Source organism: Manis pentadactyla, chromosome 16 (assembly GCF_030020395.1).
Source record: "Manis pentadactyla isolate mManPen7 chromosome 16, mManPen7.hap1, whole genome shotgun sequence".
In the NCBI taxonomy this organism is placed as follows: Eukaryota; Metazoa; Chordata; class Mammalia; order Pholidota; family Manidae; genus Manis; species Manis pentadactyla.
In genome coordinates, this window is record NC_080034.1 from 49,764,212 (window position 1) to 49,780,495 (window position 16,284).

The 16,284-nt window shown below is 41.6% G+C and overlaps 4 protein-coding genes across 4 annotated transcripts; 2 read left to right on the forward strand and 2 right to left on the reverse strand.

Annotated features, from left to right (window-relative positions):
- The first annotated feature begins 1,772 nt into the window (after positions 1-1,772).
- On the forward strand, positions 1,773-4,156 carry LOC118913081 (histone H1.2-like). The gene is made up of 2 exons (XM_036886815.2): positions 1,773-2,620; positions 3,553-4,156. The coding sequence occupies exon 1, from the start codon at positions 1,788-1,790 to the stop codon at positions 2,490-2,492; it is 705 nt and encodes a 234-aa protein (XP_036742710.2). The 5' UTR covers positions 1,773-1,787; the 3' UTR covers positions 2,493-2,620; positions 3,553-4,156.
- A 6,941-nt stretch (positions 4,157-11,097) lies between these two features.
- Positions 11,098-12,190, reverse strand: LOC118913274 (histone H3.1). Its single transcript, XM_036887140.2, has one exon. It carries the CDS (start codon positions 11,563-11,565, stop codon positions 11,155-11,157), a length of 411 nt encoding a protein of 136 aa, XP_036743035.1. The 5' UTR covers positions 11,566-12,190; the 3' UTR covers positions 11,098-11,154.
- Positions 12,191-12,309: 119 nt separating this feature from the next.
- On the reverse strand, positions 12,310-13,008 carry LOC118910219 (histone H2A type 1-like). The gene is made up of 2 exons (XM_036881209.2): positions 12,970-13,008; positions 12,310-12,842 (listed from the first exon to the last, which is right to left on the reverse strand). The coding sequence occupies exons 1-2, from the start codon at positions 13,006-13,008 to the stop codon at positions 12,444-12,446; spliced, it is 438 nt and encodes a 145-aa protein (XP_036737104.2). The 3' UTR covers positions 12,310-12,443.
- LOC118913379 (histone H2B type 1-B-like) lies at positions 12,834-16,284 on the forward strand. Its single transcript, XM_057494371.1, has one exon. It carries the CDS (start codon positions 13,175-13,177, stop codon positions 13,553-13,555), a length of 381 nt encoding a protein of 126 aa, XP_057350354.1. The 5' UTR covers positions 12,834-13,174; the 3' UTR covers positions 13,556-16,284.

A 16,284-nucleotide genomic window follows, 5' to 3' on the forward strand; every position in this document is an offset into this window, starting at 1 on the left:
CCCTTAGGACAAACTGATTAACCAAGTGTCAAAGCATAATTTTCAAAAAGTTAAAAACATGACTCTTAAACAAATACTGTATAACAAGCTCGTGCATGGATAATTTAAATCATTAGTGAGGGAGCAAACATGACAAAGTTCGGTGAAAGTAGGATACAGGTGAGCAAAATATGTATTTAATCAGGAAAGGAAAGAATGCTAGACAGCTGAAAATCGGATATAGAACTAGCTGATATCCTAGTAGGCAATACAATCCTAACTTACAGGGTTATGTTTTCTACTGGAAAGAATTTACCTACATCTCTATTGGAGAAAACCTTTATTAATGTACTAATCTACGAGTGAACATAAAAGTTTACACACTCTGAGCCTAATCAAAAAGTAAGTATTAAGTCAGTTACCTTTGGTGTAGTCATGTTCTCCAGGATGACAGCTATTAGTTACATATGGCCATTGCAATATATATACATATAGAAGTATTAAATATTTGAGAAGAAAGTTTACGGAGCCTTTTCTTACGAGAAAAAAATTGCAATATTGGAACCAAAGGTTGAAATACAAAGTAGCAAACCTTAAAGTAGTAAAGCAAATTTTTGAATAGAATACATATGAGCAGCTTCAGGGGAAATGCGAAGAGGTGAGCCTATTAACAAAAAATGGTATATTAATTTATATGTTCCAGTACTTTTCCTCTATTTGTTTAAATTTTGCCATTTTGGTTTTTTTTATTTCAAATCTACAGTTCATCTTATTAGTCAAAAGTGTATTTTATTAAAGTCAGTTGCTTTATTTCCATCAATGAGATGCCAGTTAGAGAGTGTCCTTCTATATATACCATGACATGTATTAGATAGTGTTACTGGAAGTAACGTACAATCTTCATGTGCTGAAATTCATCTCTTTATTGCAGCACACAAAAACAAATGCTTGTTTGAAAACAGATCATCACAATGTCTCTAGCTGCCAAGTCTTTGGGGGGGTTCTTTGCAAGCTTAGGGGCTCTCCCTTTTTCTCTAATTATTCTATTCTTGTGGGCCAGACCCCCTGCCTTGCACAACCCAGAGGGGAACCTGAGGGCTTTTTAAAAACAGTCCAATTTCTCGACTTTGGAGAAGTGAAGAATGCCCCGCCCCATCTATGAAAGAGGGATTTGATAGTTTCAATGTCTTCAAATCGAAGAACTAAGTCCACAACCCCTTGTCATCCAGGACTACCACTGCCTCCTCCCCAAGGCTTATGAACCCACTCCTATCCTGCCCTAAATGCTTTGGACTGGCCACGGAATCCTTGTCCCAGTCCACAGTTCCTATCGGTCCGTACGCAGAATTCATAGAGGACCTGTGTTATTTCCCTTGCGAAGAAACAGAATTATCGTGAAAATTTAGGTGGAAAACATTTCTTTTTTGTCCCCCAAAGAAGGGAAGCATGTGCCCAACCATCCTTGAGAAAAAGAACTTTCAGGGGCAAAGGAGCGAAAAGGCAATTTAGAAGAAAAACAGAAAGTGGTCTCCTACTGCCCTGGACTTCCCTGGGAGTTGGGGGAGTTGGGGATGTCTGGACGCGTTGTGTTTGTGGTTGCGGAAAAAATAAACGGAGAGTATGAAGCCTGAGGCTTCTCGGATCCTTTCCCGACCAAACCTGGGTAATTTGGTGAAGGATATTTTAATATTTTTCCTCTTTTGTGAAGTGGAACAAACACAACTTGGGCGCACCACGGCGGCCCGGAGCCTGCCAGCCAGGCGGGCGACCGGAGCACCAATCAGGGCGCGCCTGCGCTCTATATATATATGGCGGCCGGGCTTCGGCCCCGCTTCATCGGCAGTCTGCCACTTGCGTCAAAATCTTGTGTGTTCAGCATGTCGGAGACTGCTCCTGCCGCTCTTGCCACCGCCCTGCCTACGGAAAAGACACCGGTAAAGAAGAAAACTGCCAGAAAACCGGCGGGGACTCGCCGTAAGGCATCCGGCCCCCCGGTGTCCGAGCTCATCACCAAGGCAGTCGCGGCTTCCAAGGAGCGCAGCGGCGTGTCGCTGGCTGCACTCAAGAAGGCGCTGGCGGCCACCGGCTACGATGTAGAGAAGAACAACAGCCGCATCAAGCTGGGCCTCAAGAGCCTGGTGAACAAGGGTACCCTAGTGCAGACCAAGGGTACTGGCGCTTCGGGTTCTTTTAAGCTCAACAAGAAAGCGGTCTCCGGGGAAGCCAAGTCCAAGGCTAAGAAGGCGAGCGCGGCCAAGCTCAAGAAGCCCGCGGGAGCAGCCAAAAAGCCCAAGAAAGCCACGGGGTCTGTCACGCCGAAGAAAAGCGCTAAGAAGACCCAGAAAACAAAAACTACGGCGGCGGTCGTCACCAAGAAAGTGGCCAAAAGCCCAAAGAAAAGTAAGGCTGCCAAATCCAAGAAAACAGCCAGAAACGCGCCTAAGGCAGTTAAGCCCAAGGCCGTCAAGCCCAAGGTTGCTAAATCCAAGAAAGCCGCACCCAAAAAGAAGTAGGTTGTCGAGGGTCTGCTTCTAAAACCCAAAAAGGCTCTTTTCAGAGCCACCACAGATTTCAAAAGAAAAAGAGCTGACTATTTGCTCATCTGCCACGTCCATTGTTCCTTTCACCTTAACATTTTAAGGTAAGGTGGCGCGGGGAGATAGGTGGCTACGGGCTGTACCCATAAAGGCGTCGTAGGAGCTGGGGAGGGGCACTGCTGAACGTGATCCTGGCCGCGTTCCTGCGGCTCGTTCCTCGCCTGTGCGGGCTCCGGTTAGCCTGGTCAGCTGCTCGGAGACCACGCACACCTGACGTACTAGATGACATCCACCAGCCTCGCCCTGCACCTACGAGCCACAAAAACATTACGAATGATCGCAACTAAAAATGAGTCCTAACGAGGTATCTCGATTGGTCTAAATTCAAAAGTCCCGCCCTGCTCGCCGGTTGGCCCACTCTAGCCCATGATTTCCGTCCTGCATTTAATTGGATGGTGGCGGCCTCCTGACTATTCTGCCCGTTCTCCCGGCTGAAGTTTGCCCTTTTCTCCAGTAGAAATTTTTCTGATGTTTTGGACATTTCCACATTTACCAAGTAAAGTTGGTATCTCCCGGGGGCGAGGAGAAGGGTACAGGCACCTTTGCCCTGCGTTATTCTTGTCTGCTATTAGCAACAAAGGGATGCGTTAATCTATCCAGGGCAAGATGGATGACCGGATATCGGTTTTTCGGATCGTGTAACTTTCGGGAAAGGTGTGATGGGTGTGTGAGCACGAAAAAAACCAACTTTGCGTCGGCCACTTTTTCCTGGAGGCTGGTCCCCGCCCCTCTTTTAGATGATACTTAGGCATCTAAAAATTGTAGTTGCTTCAAATGCATTTTGTGCGGCCCAATCAAATGTTACAACGCAGAGATCAAAATATGGGTAAACTAAGGGAAATGGGTATTTAGGTGGAAGTGATGTTTAGAATAAACAGCTGTAGTTTTTCATTAATTTATCCGGTAATTCCTTCATATTTGATTGAGGCGGTTCTGGATAAAGTCCAGCTTCCTGTTTTTATTCTGTTGAACACAGATTTTCTTGAGACAAGTACCAGTGACGGGCTTCTGGAGACCTGCCGCTCAGTTCACGCATTGCCACAGGACGAGACTAATTCCCCCAGAAACGGTAGGAGCACGGAGTTCACTACCTGCTCCGCCCCGCCGCTCCCAACGAACTGAGATACTTTAAACTTTGCGAATGTGGAAAGACCTTCCCACGGAGACCACAATGCACATGCATACACACACGCTCACACCCAAAGAATGAAAGCGTTCTCCATTGTTTCTTTCAGTTTTGTGTTTAATTTTACAGTTAAAACAATTGTGCCCTTCAGTATTTTTTGTAAGGTTTAATATATGGATATATTTACCCCTCCACCCCTCAAGAACATTTTATTAACTCTTCCATTTCTGCCTCTCCGCTATCCTCACCCCTCGTTTGAGATGACAGCTTTTATCATAGGCTAAATTCCATGATGGATCTTGGTTTTGTTTGTTCCTGTGGGCCTTCTGGCCATTTCTCAGGTGGCGTCACACCATTTTAAGTGTTCACAGTAGTATTTTCAATGCTGAAAATACAGGACCCATAGTAGATACTCAATTATTGAATGTTTAATAAACTGAGATGTTATAACATGCCTTTAATTGCTGATAGAGGTAATTCCCTCGTTATACTCTTACAGAGTTTCCTGGCTATTGAATTTTTTGGTTATTTGTTTTGCACTATATATCCTTTAAGATAATCCCCCTCCTACCCCTTCAATACCCCATTACACATAAAAAAAACCTTAACACCCTCTTGGTAGTTTTCTTGAGACTGCTAAATTTATAAATTAATTTGGGGGAGACAATGAATTTTCCTATTCAAGTACACTTTGTTTTCTAGTTTTCAACTATTTTGGACTTGTGGAGAATGTTTTAAACTTTCTCTAAATGTATCTGAACATTTCATATTAGATTTATTCCCAGATTTTTATCTTTGTACTTTTGGAAATGGCAAGCTCTCATTCTTTGAGAGCCAGGCAGCACAGAATATGCTCATTGAAGATACTCAGTTATTGAAGGGATCTTACATGAATGAATTAACAGTCTTTAGAACAGCCCTGTCCATACTCACATAAATAAGTAAAAAAGAAACAGGTGAAATCAATTTTTAATAATTTAAGCCAATATATCCAAAATATTCTCATTAATCATGAAATCAATGTAAAAAGATTTATGAAATGTTTCCATTCTTTTTTGTTTTGCATGTACTGTCTGTAATCTCTGTATTTTACACATACAGCACATTCACTTCCCACTAGCCCATTTCAAGAACTCAGTTTACTGTGTGTGGCTCACAAGCAACAATATAAACTCTAGAACGCCTTCTGTTCTCAAATATCCTGGTCTTCTCTAACCTCATCTTCTGTTTAAAGCTTAAGTGCCAGTGTGTCTGAATACATACTGTCTTTTGTGAACTAAACATGTGGGGGAAGGTGTCTGACTTTAAGGATAGTTGGTCCAAAGATAACTGAGCCAATTTCTACCAAAACTTTTCAAAAACTGGAATTGAGCTACAGGAACTGAAGTAACCTGATGTCGGGCTGGGAGCTGCCTTCTTAGACACTATGTAGGAGAAACCAAGAGAGCTGATGGATAAAATGGTGCAATGGAGCCAAAGTACAGAGAAAAGCAGAGGTGAGAGATGTATGGAGCTACAATGTCTGGGTTCCTGACAATCTCCTGAGTTTCTGATTCCTTGAACCATCTGAGTTCCTGCCACTGAGGCCACCTTATTTAATTCAGATTGCATCAAATTGTGGCAATCAGGAGACCTAAATAAGACACTTCAAATATAATCACAGTTCATGATTATAGTAACAGCATCATGCATTTCTTTTTTTAAAATTTTTTATTAAGGTATTATTGATATACACTCTTATGAAGGTTTCACATGAAAAAACAATGTGGTCACTACATTCACCCATATTATCAAGTCCCCACCCATACCCCAGTGCAGTCACTGTCCATCAGTTTAGTAAAATGCCACAGATTCACTATTTGCCTTTTCTGTGCTACACTGTTTTCTCCGTGATCCCCCACACCATATGTGCTAAACATAATACCCCTCAATCCCCTTGTCCCTCCCCACCCACCCTCCCACACCCCTCCCCTTTGGTAACCACCAGTCTCTGAGTGTCTTGGAGTCTCTGAGTCCAGCATCATGCATTTCTATATTTCATTTCTCCTTCAAATACTTTCAAGTCCACCCATTTGCTTGATTTTCACACCAGTTCTGAATTAGGCTGGGAAGGAATCAGCCTAAGCAAAGAGAGTTGATTCTCTGATTTTCTTTTAAACCTGTTGTGATTGCCCTTTGGAATGTCAGTTTATTGAGTTCACAGACTTACAGTTGATAACATTGAATGTCTCCCGCAAACATATGTATAGATGAAGGATGTCCTTTACTTTGAAATGAAACATGTTCTTCAAAACCAGGTATAATCACCCTTCTCCAGAAAGGTTGGTGAGTTCATTCACTCACAGAGAGCTAAAAGTTATTATAAAAATCTCTATTTTTTATCTAGCTTTTAGATAAAGTCTTCAACAGTTTCCTCAATTGTGCCCATGTTTAACTTTGTTGCATTTCTTCACAATTGATCACATAGTTGACTGTCTGAGATCTATTTAGCCATTCATTTGAATCTAAAAATTTACCACTTTAAGAAAAGGGTCCCTGTGTTGATTTTATTAAGTTAAGAAACCCATATTTATTTTGACATTGTTAATATTATCATTTTCAGTATTTCCTTTATTATTATAAAATAATGTTGACAACAGCAATAATGTATTCAAATAATTGCCCAAACACAGCTGATTAGCCAAAAATGGCAATGAATAGTGCATAAACTTTTGAATGATAATTCAACAATGAAAAATCATGAAATGCCCATGTATACAACACAAGTGTGATGAGTAAGACAATAATCACAGGCTTCTTGTAATTTCTTATTTCAAACTTTCTTTCTATGCATACACAGTGCTCTCATGGCTGAAGAATTAAGTATTCTATTATATCCCCCTAGGGGAAGCTCTAGGTATCATTCCTTCTATGCCAGTGGGAAATATAGAAGGCAATTCTGTGGTTGAAATCAGAGATAAACAGATCCAGTACAAGACAGATTTACATCATTAGAGGATTTCTGAAGGGAACAGGGATTTAGGGCACAGTGGTAACAACAGTAAGGAGAGCTAATATTTCTTGAACACTAGTTTACAATGTATCAAGCATTATTGCTGAGCAGTCTACATTTATTTTCAAAGATTCTTTTCACAGCACTTTGAGGAAAATGTCATTATTACTGAGGATCAGTGATGCTAAGGACATAGATAGTTTCTGATCAGTGAGTCAGCATAATTATTCTCTATACTAGTGCTTTCCTCAGAAATATAATAAGAAATATAATATGCAGTAAAAAATTTCCTAGTAATGCTTTGGTTATGTAACTATACTCCTATTATGTTAATGTGTGTGCGCAATTTAAGTAGTAGCTTAAAACCTATATATGCTGAAGTTACTCTACAAGAAGATATGTCAAAGAAATAATCAATCTTCCCATGTTTTCTTCCGCCTGCTACTTCTATAGCTTTTCTTCTTCCTTCCTAATTACAACCCCTAAATAGAATTCGTGCCTCATATCAAATTTACCGAGTATCATAATTCTTCCAAGTGGTAAAGATAACTCAAGACAAATGCTGGGCATAGAAGCCACAGGGCATAAATATGCAAAGAAGTAAAAAGCTAACCTTTTCAAACAATAAGGCTTCCCTCTCACTTACCAACTTCACATTTCCCTGTATGGCCCCGGAAGATGACTGGTTAGCCAGAGACGGGTAAGATTCCTCAAGGGAGGAACAACCTAATACAGGCACAGTCGCAGGGGGGCCATCAGGTGAGAAATTGGGGATCAACAGAGGTGAGGCTTAGAACCTCACCCCCCCCGTTCTGAGAGAAATCTTCTGCATACGTGGATGTTTTATTGCCCTTGTCTAGCTTGGATTAACACATAGTCTACAGGCACACACCTGATCATCTACATTTGCTCTCTTACAACACTAAACTATGTTTTCTACCTTTATCTTGTATCTACCTACCACTTCAGCATTTTATTAAAAATAATAATAATAAAGAGAGAAATGTGGTATCCACATATAAATCAAGTATAAAAACCAAATGAGTATTCATATTTGAACTGACTGTTTATAGTTCATAATGCATGAGCAAAACCGAAAGTTTCTGTGATGACTGCCCTTGTACTGTTCACTATGTAACTTATTCATTATGTAAGAATTTGTTCTCCATGTAAGAACTTGTTTGTTATGCCTCAGAAGATTGGAGACTGACGAAAATTAGGCTTGGGGTGGATTAATGATTGTGCATTTAGCATTGACTCCCCTATACAAAATTTTATTGTCGTTAACAACCATTTGATCAATAAATATGAGAGATGCCCTCACAAAAAAAAAAAAAAAAAAAAAAAAAAAAAGGACAGACTTCCAATGGTAAAATAAATAAGTAACCGGGATGTAATGTATAGCATAAGGAATATAGTCAAGATATTGTAACAGCTTGGTAGGGTGATAGCTGGAACCTAGAATTATGTATATAAATGTTCTACCACTGTGTTGTACACTTGAAACTAATGTAATGTAATACTGTGCGTCAACTACCCTTCAATAAAAAATAATTATTTAAAAAAAAAAAATTTCCTAGTAGCCTTATTAACAAAAGGAGAAACAAGTAAAATCTATCTTAAGTGTTTCAATGTACTATGATCAAATATTATTTCAATAAGTAATCTAAATATAAAATATTAAAGAGATTTTCTAATTCTATTTTTTGTAGTCTTTTGAAAATCTGATATGTATTTTACATTTAAAGCTCTATTTGGACTAGCTACATTTCAAGTACTTAGTAGCCACCATACGATCTTGGACAACATAACTCTAGAGTAAATACTGTGGGGAAGACACAAGCAAATATTTGCTTTGGAGCAGAATACACATGTTTCTAAGGAAATCATTACTCTGACCTGGCCTTGAATCCCAGAGATCATCCCTGCAACCTGGTGTTTCTTCTGGTCATCCTACCCATGTCATCTCACACTAGGCATCTGACCAGAGGACTCTGATAACAGAATTTAGCCCAAGCCAGGCCATGGTAGCTTCCCCCTATCCACCCTGAGGCAGCCCAATTTGCACAACAGAGTTACCTTTGAGGAGGAAACTAGATATGGAAATCCATTTCTGGGCAATCTCACTGATCAGAAGATATTTAGAACGTGTGGTTGATGTAAGACTACCTGGTAGTCGTATTTGCTAGTAGTATGAGTTTGATCAATTTACTAAAAGATCTTAGGCTAAAGTTCTTCCTCTAGAAAATGGAGACAGTTGAGAGAACTTACCTTTCAGTGTTGTAGTAAGAATTATATATAATAATTCAGGCCAAGCATTTCATGTGGTACTTGACCCATGGAATCCATGGTTTTATTGTTTTTTCCTTCCATGGGGTCTTCTCTAAAGAAAGATGATATTCGGTACAGAATGGATCTGTAACACCCAGCAAAGCTGTCTCAGGGAACTCCTCTTTACTCTGAAAATGTTCAAATTGCTCAGAATTGACTTTCTATCCTCTCCACTGAGTTTCCCTTGGTATCTCTAGGAGAAAGTATCTCTAGATGGTAAGAACTAAAGCCATCCATCATCCAAAGCATCGTGCTAAGCATTGTTCTATCTCAGAGGCCTGAGACTCATCCCAGATCAGTGATTCTCAACCTTTCAGGTGCTGATGTGAGTTAGGACAGAGTGGGAGGAGGGCAGGAGGGCCATGGATAATTTGGAAAGCCATTGCTCACAGATTGATGAACCTCAAGTGTCAGGCACCATACCAAGGTTCTGGGAATGGTTCCTGCGAGTGTATTCACTTGGTCTCGTGTTTTTTGTTTTGTTTTTTTAATTGTAATGTTAAGATATTTTAATCAAAGCTAGTTAAAATCTTTATTTCCAATCTTCTCTTCCATTACTATTCACCTTTTGTTTGATTATATTGGGATGCTGATGACAATATTTGAGACTTGGGAAAGAGAAAATTTAGTTGAATACGTATTTACTTTGAGGTTAATGAGACATTACAATGAGGTTAATGAGGTGATTCACAGACATGCTCCTATTTAGGTCTCCTGTTGCTAGCCAATCTAATGTAGCAATGGTTTCAAGGAATACTCCTACTGCTCCCCGACAAACTAACCTGGATTCCTGGCAGAAAGATGCAGGACTAGAGGCCATATAATGACATCTGTGTATTCATAGCACCCAGCAGTGAGAGTGAGTGTATAATAAAGAATCAAGACTTGAAATATATAGACAGAAACTAATCTGTGAAGAAGTCTTCCAAATTTTATAACTCACATATGAAACTCGACAGAGGAATCCCCAAATTTGACAAGTCTTAACAACCAACCAACATTACCAAAAATGTGTTGTTCTTAAGCTGAAACTCTTCTAAGTTACCAAGGGAATAAATAGTGGAAATGCTGGATTCTCTTTCCACTATCTATATAGAAATATTACAAAATAATTTTCATTTGAAGAGAATCAATATGCAAAGACATAGAAAATGTGTTATATTCAAGTTACTAAGATGTACTATTTTTCTGATGGCTATGGTTTTATTTGTAAAACTGGATTTCCCCCAAAAAACTAGATATATGTCTAACTAGGTTTGGATTTCTGATTTTTGTATTGTAGTTTTTAAGAGGTGCCAGGTTGTATAAGCTTTAGGCCTCAGAAAACTATCAGTTGTTATACTTTTATATTTGGAAAACTTAAAAAGAAATTAACACATAAATCGATATTCTTGTAAAAGTGGGCATGGCTAAAAGAACTACAGTTACTACCTTTCTCAATCTCAAATCTGATTTTAAAATGTATAGGCAAAGGAATTTTGTCAGATAGGCAAATCTTATCTTTTTTGTTGCATACATCTAATTGAGTGGACCTCTGGTGGTGACTACTGAAATTACCTTTCTATTGCCTGGGCTATACATTGTAGGCCGACTGATGGTAGATTCTAGATTCTGGATACGCGAATGCTGTGGATTACTGGGTTTTATGCATAGTAATGCTGCTGCCAGATCTCACGTTTGTATTACAATGAATTAAAAACTATGACAGGGGCCTCCATATAGACCCATGAATCTTTTTACCAAATTTTATAGAATTGAGGGTAAACATAAATGAGAACTAAACACTAAGTACTATTAAAACTGAGTAATTCAAGTACAACTAAAAGCTTACTGTACTATTGGTCTACAAATATGTCCGAAAGGACAATTGCATTCTACAAATAACAAGGCAAGATATGCAACTGTTTAGCATTCGTAATAGACCTAACCCAAGTGGAGACCAAGAAACGTACCTAAGCTTATAAAAAGCCAACTCACACTCAAACATCTAAGTGAAAAGCATTTTCCCATCAAAGCAATGCATTTTATGCTTCAACAATTGAAATCTACAATCAGATTACAACCGCTTTAAATGAAGTTGTGGGTGGCTCTGAAAAGAGCCTTTTTTTAATCATAAGGTAACAAATCTCTTAAGCTCTCTCCCCACGGATGCGGCGCGCCAGCTGAATGTCCTTGGGCATGATGGTGACACGCTTGGCGTGGATGGCACACAAGTTGGTGTCCTCGAAGAGCCCCACCAGGTAGGCCTCACACGCCTCTTGTAGCGCCATCACAGCCGAGCTCTGGAAGCGCAGGTCGGTCTTGAAGTCCTGCGCGATCTCGCGCACCAGCCGCTGGAACGGCAGCTTGCGGATCAGCAGCTCGGTAGACTTCTGGTAGCGGCGGATCTCGCGCAGCGCCACCGTGCCGGGCCGGTAGCGGTGGGGCTTCTTCACGCCGCCCGTGGCCGGCGCGCTCTTACGTGCCGCCTTGGTGGCCAGCTGCTTGCGCGGGGCCTTACCGCCGGTGGACTTGCGAGCCGTCTGCTTCGTACGTGCCATCTTGCAAAACTCGAGTACTGGCAAGCAAGTGCAAAGTTGCCCTTAAATACAGTACGAAGCATTCTGATTGGTCATATGTTTTTTAAAAAGTCCCGCGCGATAAAACCACTGGCTCGAAGCGTAATCAGAAGGATTGGTCAACTGCGAGAGCATGATTTGAATTACTCCATCGCCCATCTATTTTTTTGTCTCCGAAATCTAAAAGTATTTCACATGTTGTTTCACCTTGCAACCAAACACCGTGTTAAATATAACTTCTGATTTAGAAAATCTTGGTGGGTTGGGTCTCAATTCTTGACATGCTCAGTGACAATTCTGATCTGCCACGTTAAATTACATACAATTTTAATTTTGTCTTGTTTCTTTCTCCCCGGACAGTAGAGGTTGGTTTTTTTTTTAGTAAATAATTAATCCCCTGGACTGCCACTTTCGCAGCTGCGCTCATTACAACTCCTAATCTCGAGTGTTTTCTCTTGTGTGAGACTACATGTCAGGATCCCTGAGTAGATTATTAAAATCACATGTAAAGCGTCTTGTCAGGTCTGGTAGCGCTAAATCCAATGGACAGCCACCATATTCTCCGAATTTTGCTAGATGAAATAGATCTTGCTTGAACTTGAAATGCGTGTTCAACTATTACTGCTCAGCTGTTCGTTTCCTTGCCGCGTATTAACTGCGAGTCCCAGAGACATTCCTGCCCCAATTCTGGCGATTTTTCTAACATGTTTTCACATCAAAATACCTTTCACAAGTTGATCTGAGACCAACGTAGCATAGCCCGATTACCAGCTTTTCCTGTGAAAATGTTGAATGGCTCTGAAAAGAGCCTTTAGGTAATAGGGAGACTTAAGACTATATATTCTTTTCTGTTGCAGACTTTACTTTCCCTTGACCTTGTGGTGGCTCTCGGTCTTCTTGGGCAGCAGCACGGCCTGGATGTTGGGCAGGACACCGCCCTGCGAGATGGTGACTTTGCCCAGCAGCTTGTTGAGCTCCTCGTCGTTGCGGATGGCCAGCTGCAGGTGGCGCGGGATGATGCGCGTCTTCTTGTCGCGGGCCGCGTTGCCCGCCAGCTCCAGGATCTCGGCCGTCAGGTGCTCCAGCACCGCCGCCAGGTACACGGGCGCGCCGGCCCCGACCCGCTCGGCGTAGTTGCCTTTGCGGAGCAGCCGGTGCACGCGGCCCACGGGAAACTGCAGCCCCGCCCGCGAGGAGCGAGTTTTAGCCTTGGCTCTAGATTTTCCTCCTTGTTTCCCACGTCCGGTTTTTTCAATTCGCTAACAACAAACAGAAGTTTCGTGTAATACAGAAAACCTATGTTGCAGACTGAGAAAACAATATTTTTATAGATAGTGCAGGGATGCACCAATGAGCTATCCAATTGGTCAAAATGTTTTGTTCGACTATCCAATAGAAAAAGGAATGTGAATCCTGTATTTGCATAAGCACCTCCCTCAGGGAAATTGTGTCACATTTATCCAATCAGAAGAAATAGTTGTTGATCCTTCGTTTGCATTAAGGAACTATAAGTGAATGGACTCCAGACTTTTAGGTACTAATCTTTGATAAAAGTGAGGCTGTTTTTTTGTTAGCCTTTGGAGAAAGAACTATGCCTGAACCTTCTAAATCAGCTCCGGCCCCTAAGAAGGGTTCCAAAAAGGCCATCACTAAGGCACAGAAAAAAGATGGTAGGAAGCGCAAACGCAGCCGCAAGGAGAGCTATTCCATCTATGTCTATAAAGTGCTGAAGCAGGTCCACCCTGACACTGGCATCTCGTCGAAGGCCATGGGCATCATGAACTCGTTCATCAACGACATCTTCGAGCGCATGGCGGGCGAGGCGTCGCGCCTGGCCCATTACAACAAGCGCTCTACCATCACCTCCAGAGAGATCCAGACGGCCGTGCGCCTGCTGCTGCCCGGGGAGCTGGCCAAGCACGCCGTGTCCGAGGGCACCAAGGCCGTCACCAAGTACACCAGCTCCAAGTAGGCGTCTCTAAGCACAGGGACATTTTCAAACAGGCTCTTTTCAGAGCCACATATTTTCTCAAGAGAGTTGTAACTGCCACCTACCCTGCTGACTACAAGTGGTTGGTTTGAGCTCTAATGAAATGAATATGAGACAATCTCAGCAAGCAAATTCCGTTGAGGTCACTTGGCTTTAAGTGAAATACACTGCTGTGGTGAACCAGAAGAATTTTTCTCCCTTAATCTGGAGGTGCTCATTAAACTACTTGGGAATGCTCAGTCCCCTGTCTCCGTCTGCACGTTTCTGACGTTGACTGAAATTTCGTCGTTGGGTGAAAAAAGGCGGTTCAAAGAATATAAAAATGGGAATCCTGAGAAGGTGGATTATCAAGGCCACCCTTGTATGTAGAGGGTGAGTAACCTGAGCGGCGGAGAGGGCAGATAGCCGCTCTTCCTGGAGCTCAAATTTAGAGTGGCCTAAACCACTGGTGAAATACAAGGCAAAATAGCCTGACTTTTGGCACTCCTGTGGACTGCACTTCGAGCTCTGCGCACAGATTAAATTGAGATTCCTCCAATTTCGCATTACGGTCGTTTACCGAGGGCAGTGGCCAATCTGTGGCTATTGCAGTTTTCCTTGCATCCCAGAAATCTGGCTCGTTTCCTGGGTCACTTGTGGTTAAGGAGAGCCACTTAGAAGAGCAGGGAGGATGGCCCTCCAGTTCTAGGAGGGACAAAGGGTTTGAATTTCTCGCTCTTCCCTATCTGGCGCCACTTCCAGGCTGATAGCGAGGAAGAAGATGGGCGGTGTTTCTTTGAAAACTAAAAACCATCTTGAACTCCAAAACATACCCTAAAAGAGTGTCTTCCGATGAAGAAATAAAATTTAAAGTAGAGGCTCTTAAGAGAAAACAATTTAAATTTTTCTCCGTGTCCCAAACAGTCGACCAACTGTATGAGAAGCACTTCCTATCCAGCAAACACAAACTGTAGGTGTGAAAGATGCTTCCCTTTAAAAAAAGTAATTTTTGTTTTTTAGATTATACAAAGGCATTCCCCTCCTCCCCTTCTGTCTGTCTCTGTGTTATTAGCGAACTCAAGCTACAGCTTAAGAATCACTGACCCATATGTTTTTACCCTGTAGAAGTGAGATCTGGTCTGCAATCTTAATATTTAGCCTCTTTAAAATGACCTCCTGAGGTAGGGATTATTTTCTCCACATCTTGTCCTTCGTAACCAGTCTGCCTGCTTGTTTTCTAGCTTCCTTTTCTCTCTAATCTTTCCTTCCTTCCTTCCTCCCTCTGACTTCTCTTTCCGCTTTCTTTCTCTCCCAGCCCCCTTCTTCATTCCTAATATTTGATGTTTTATCTAAAACTATACCCTTGATTAACAAGCTCAAACCAAAAGCTAGGCCTAAACTCAAAGCTAGGCTTTTTTGCCACCTGTACTGATACCTGGCTGGTCTTTAAGTGAATGAGGAATTAAAAAAAAAAAATCAGATGCCTGGCCTCTGGTAGACCTTAGATCCACAATGGAAAGTGGGAGAAGGCCTTAAGAAAAATAAATTCATAAATTCCCAGTTGATTCTGATAAGGCACCAACTTTGGACACAGTAGGGCCACTGGGCAAGCCCATCAACCCGAAAGACCAGAAGTGTTTCCACACTCCTTTCTTAGTTAACACCCGCATTTTCTCCAGAGATGCAGTCCGAGTTACAAAGCAAATGAGAGAAAAATAACCTGTCCTACATCCTCAATTATTTCAGTCATGGAAAGTTTTGCCTCCCTCCCTATCCAACAGAGGATCTGAAGACAGCAAGAATGAAATACAGGAAGGAATAGAACTGCCTGGGCAGAGTTCTATCTGCCTGGAAGGAGGCAGAGGGGGATTGGGATAATTTAATTTTGGGAAACAGACTGACTGAAAATTTGGAAAAGAAAGGTCCACAAAGAGACAGATAAAAGGAGGTCTAGAGGCTGCTCATAATTTGGGAAAGGGACGGCACAGTTAGGAGACAAGGCAGGTCCCAGCCCTTGCTTCATGGCAGGTGGGAGGACACGGACCTCTCATCTCCGTCTACGGCAACTCAGAAATAGTTGATGTATTTTTCTTGGCTTTCCATTTCCATTAAACTGTATAATATGTAAAAACGAGCTATTATTAAATAATGAGTGTAAGTCTGGGGAGAGGAAATCCAGGGTCAAAATACCTGTAAAAACTGAAGTCAGTCAAAGGGAGAAATAAAGTTTAAATCCCGTTTATTGCTTACAAACATCAGTCCAGGGCTCTTGGTCCTCTGCTCCGGAAAGAAGCAAGCCAACAAGCAAGCCAGCCCCTCCCCTTAAACTCTCAGGTTCAGACACGCCCTCGGTTGCCCAGGTAATTACTCATTGACATGGAGATGAACTTCTCTTCACCCCTGAGGATATGCAAATACACTAAAGCAAGGCGAGATACTCTGGAAATGTTACAATTTTACCCACATCTGTCCTCTCACTTTATCTCTAAAAAAAGTCTCTGCCTTGCTCTCCTACCGTGAGTGTTTGCTAAGTTCATTCTTTGACTTCGCAAACAAGAACCCCGGCATCACTACGACAAAGAATTATTTACTGTCTCCTTTACTGTTGTATGATTTAAATTAGTTAAAGCAATTGCTAGTATAAAAGTACCTCTTAAATGTTACCTATTTAGAAATTGCTTTCCAAAATCATGAGTCCCAAGTCCCAGTTAAAGGACCAGCAGCGGAAAAGA

Bases quoted from the DNA above. Each gene is read 5' to 3' on its own strand.
- LOC118913081 (XM_036886815.2), top strand. From the start codon at position 1,788: ATGGCGGCCGGGCTTCGGCCCCGCTTCATCGGCAGTCTGCCACTTGCG.
- LOC118913274 (XM_036887140.2), bottom strand. From the start codon at position 11,565: ATGGCACGTACGAAGCAGACGGCTCGCAAGTCCACCGGCGGTAAGGCC.
- LOC118910219 (XM_036881209.2), bottom strand. From the start codon at position 13,008: ATGCAAATACAGGATTCACATTCCTTTTTCTATTGGATA. The intron at 12,843-12,969 runs GTCGAACAAAAC...GTTTGTTGTTAG, and splicing joins ATTCCTTTTTCTATTGGATA to CGAATTGAAAAAACCGGACG.
- LOC118913379 (XM_057494371.1), top strand. From the start codon at position 13,175: ATGCCTGAACCTTCTAAATCAGCTCCGGCCCCTAAGAAGGGTTCCAAA.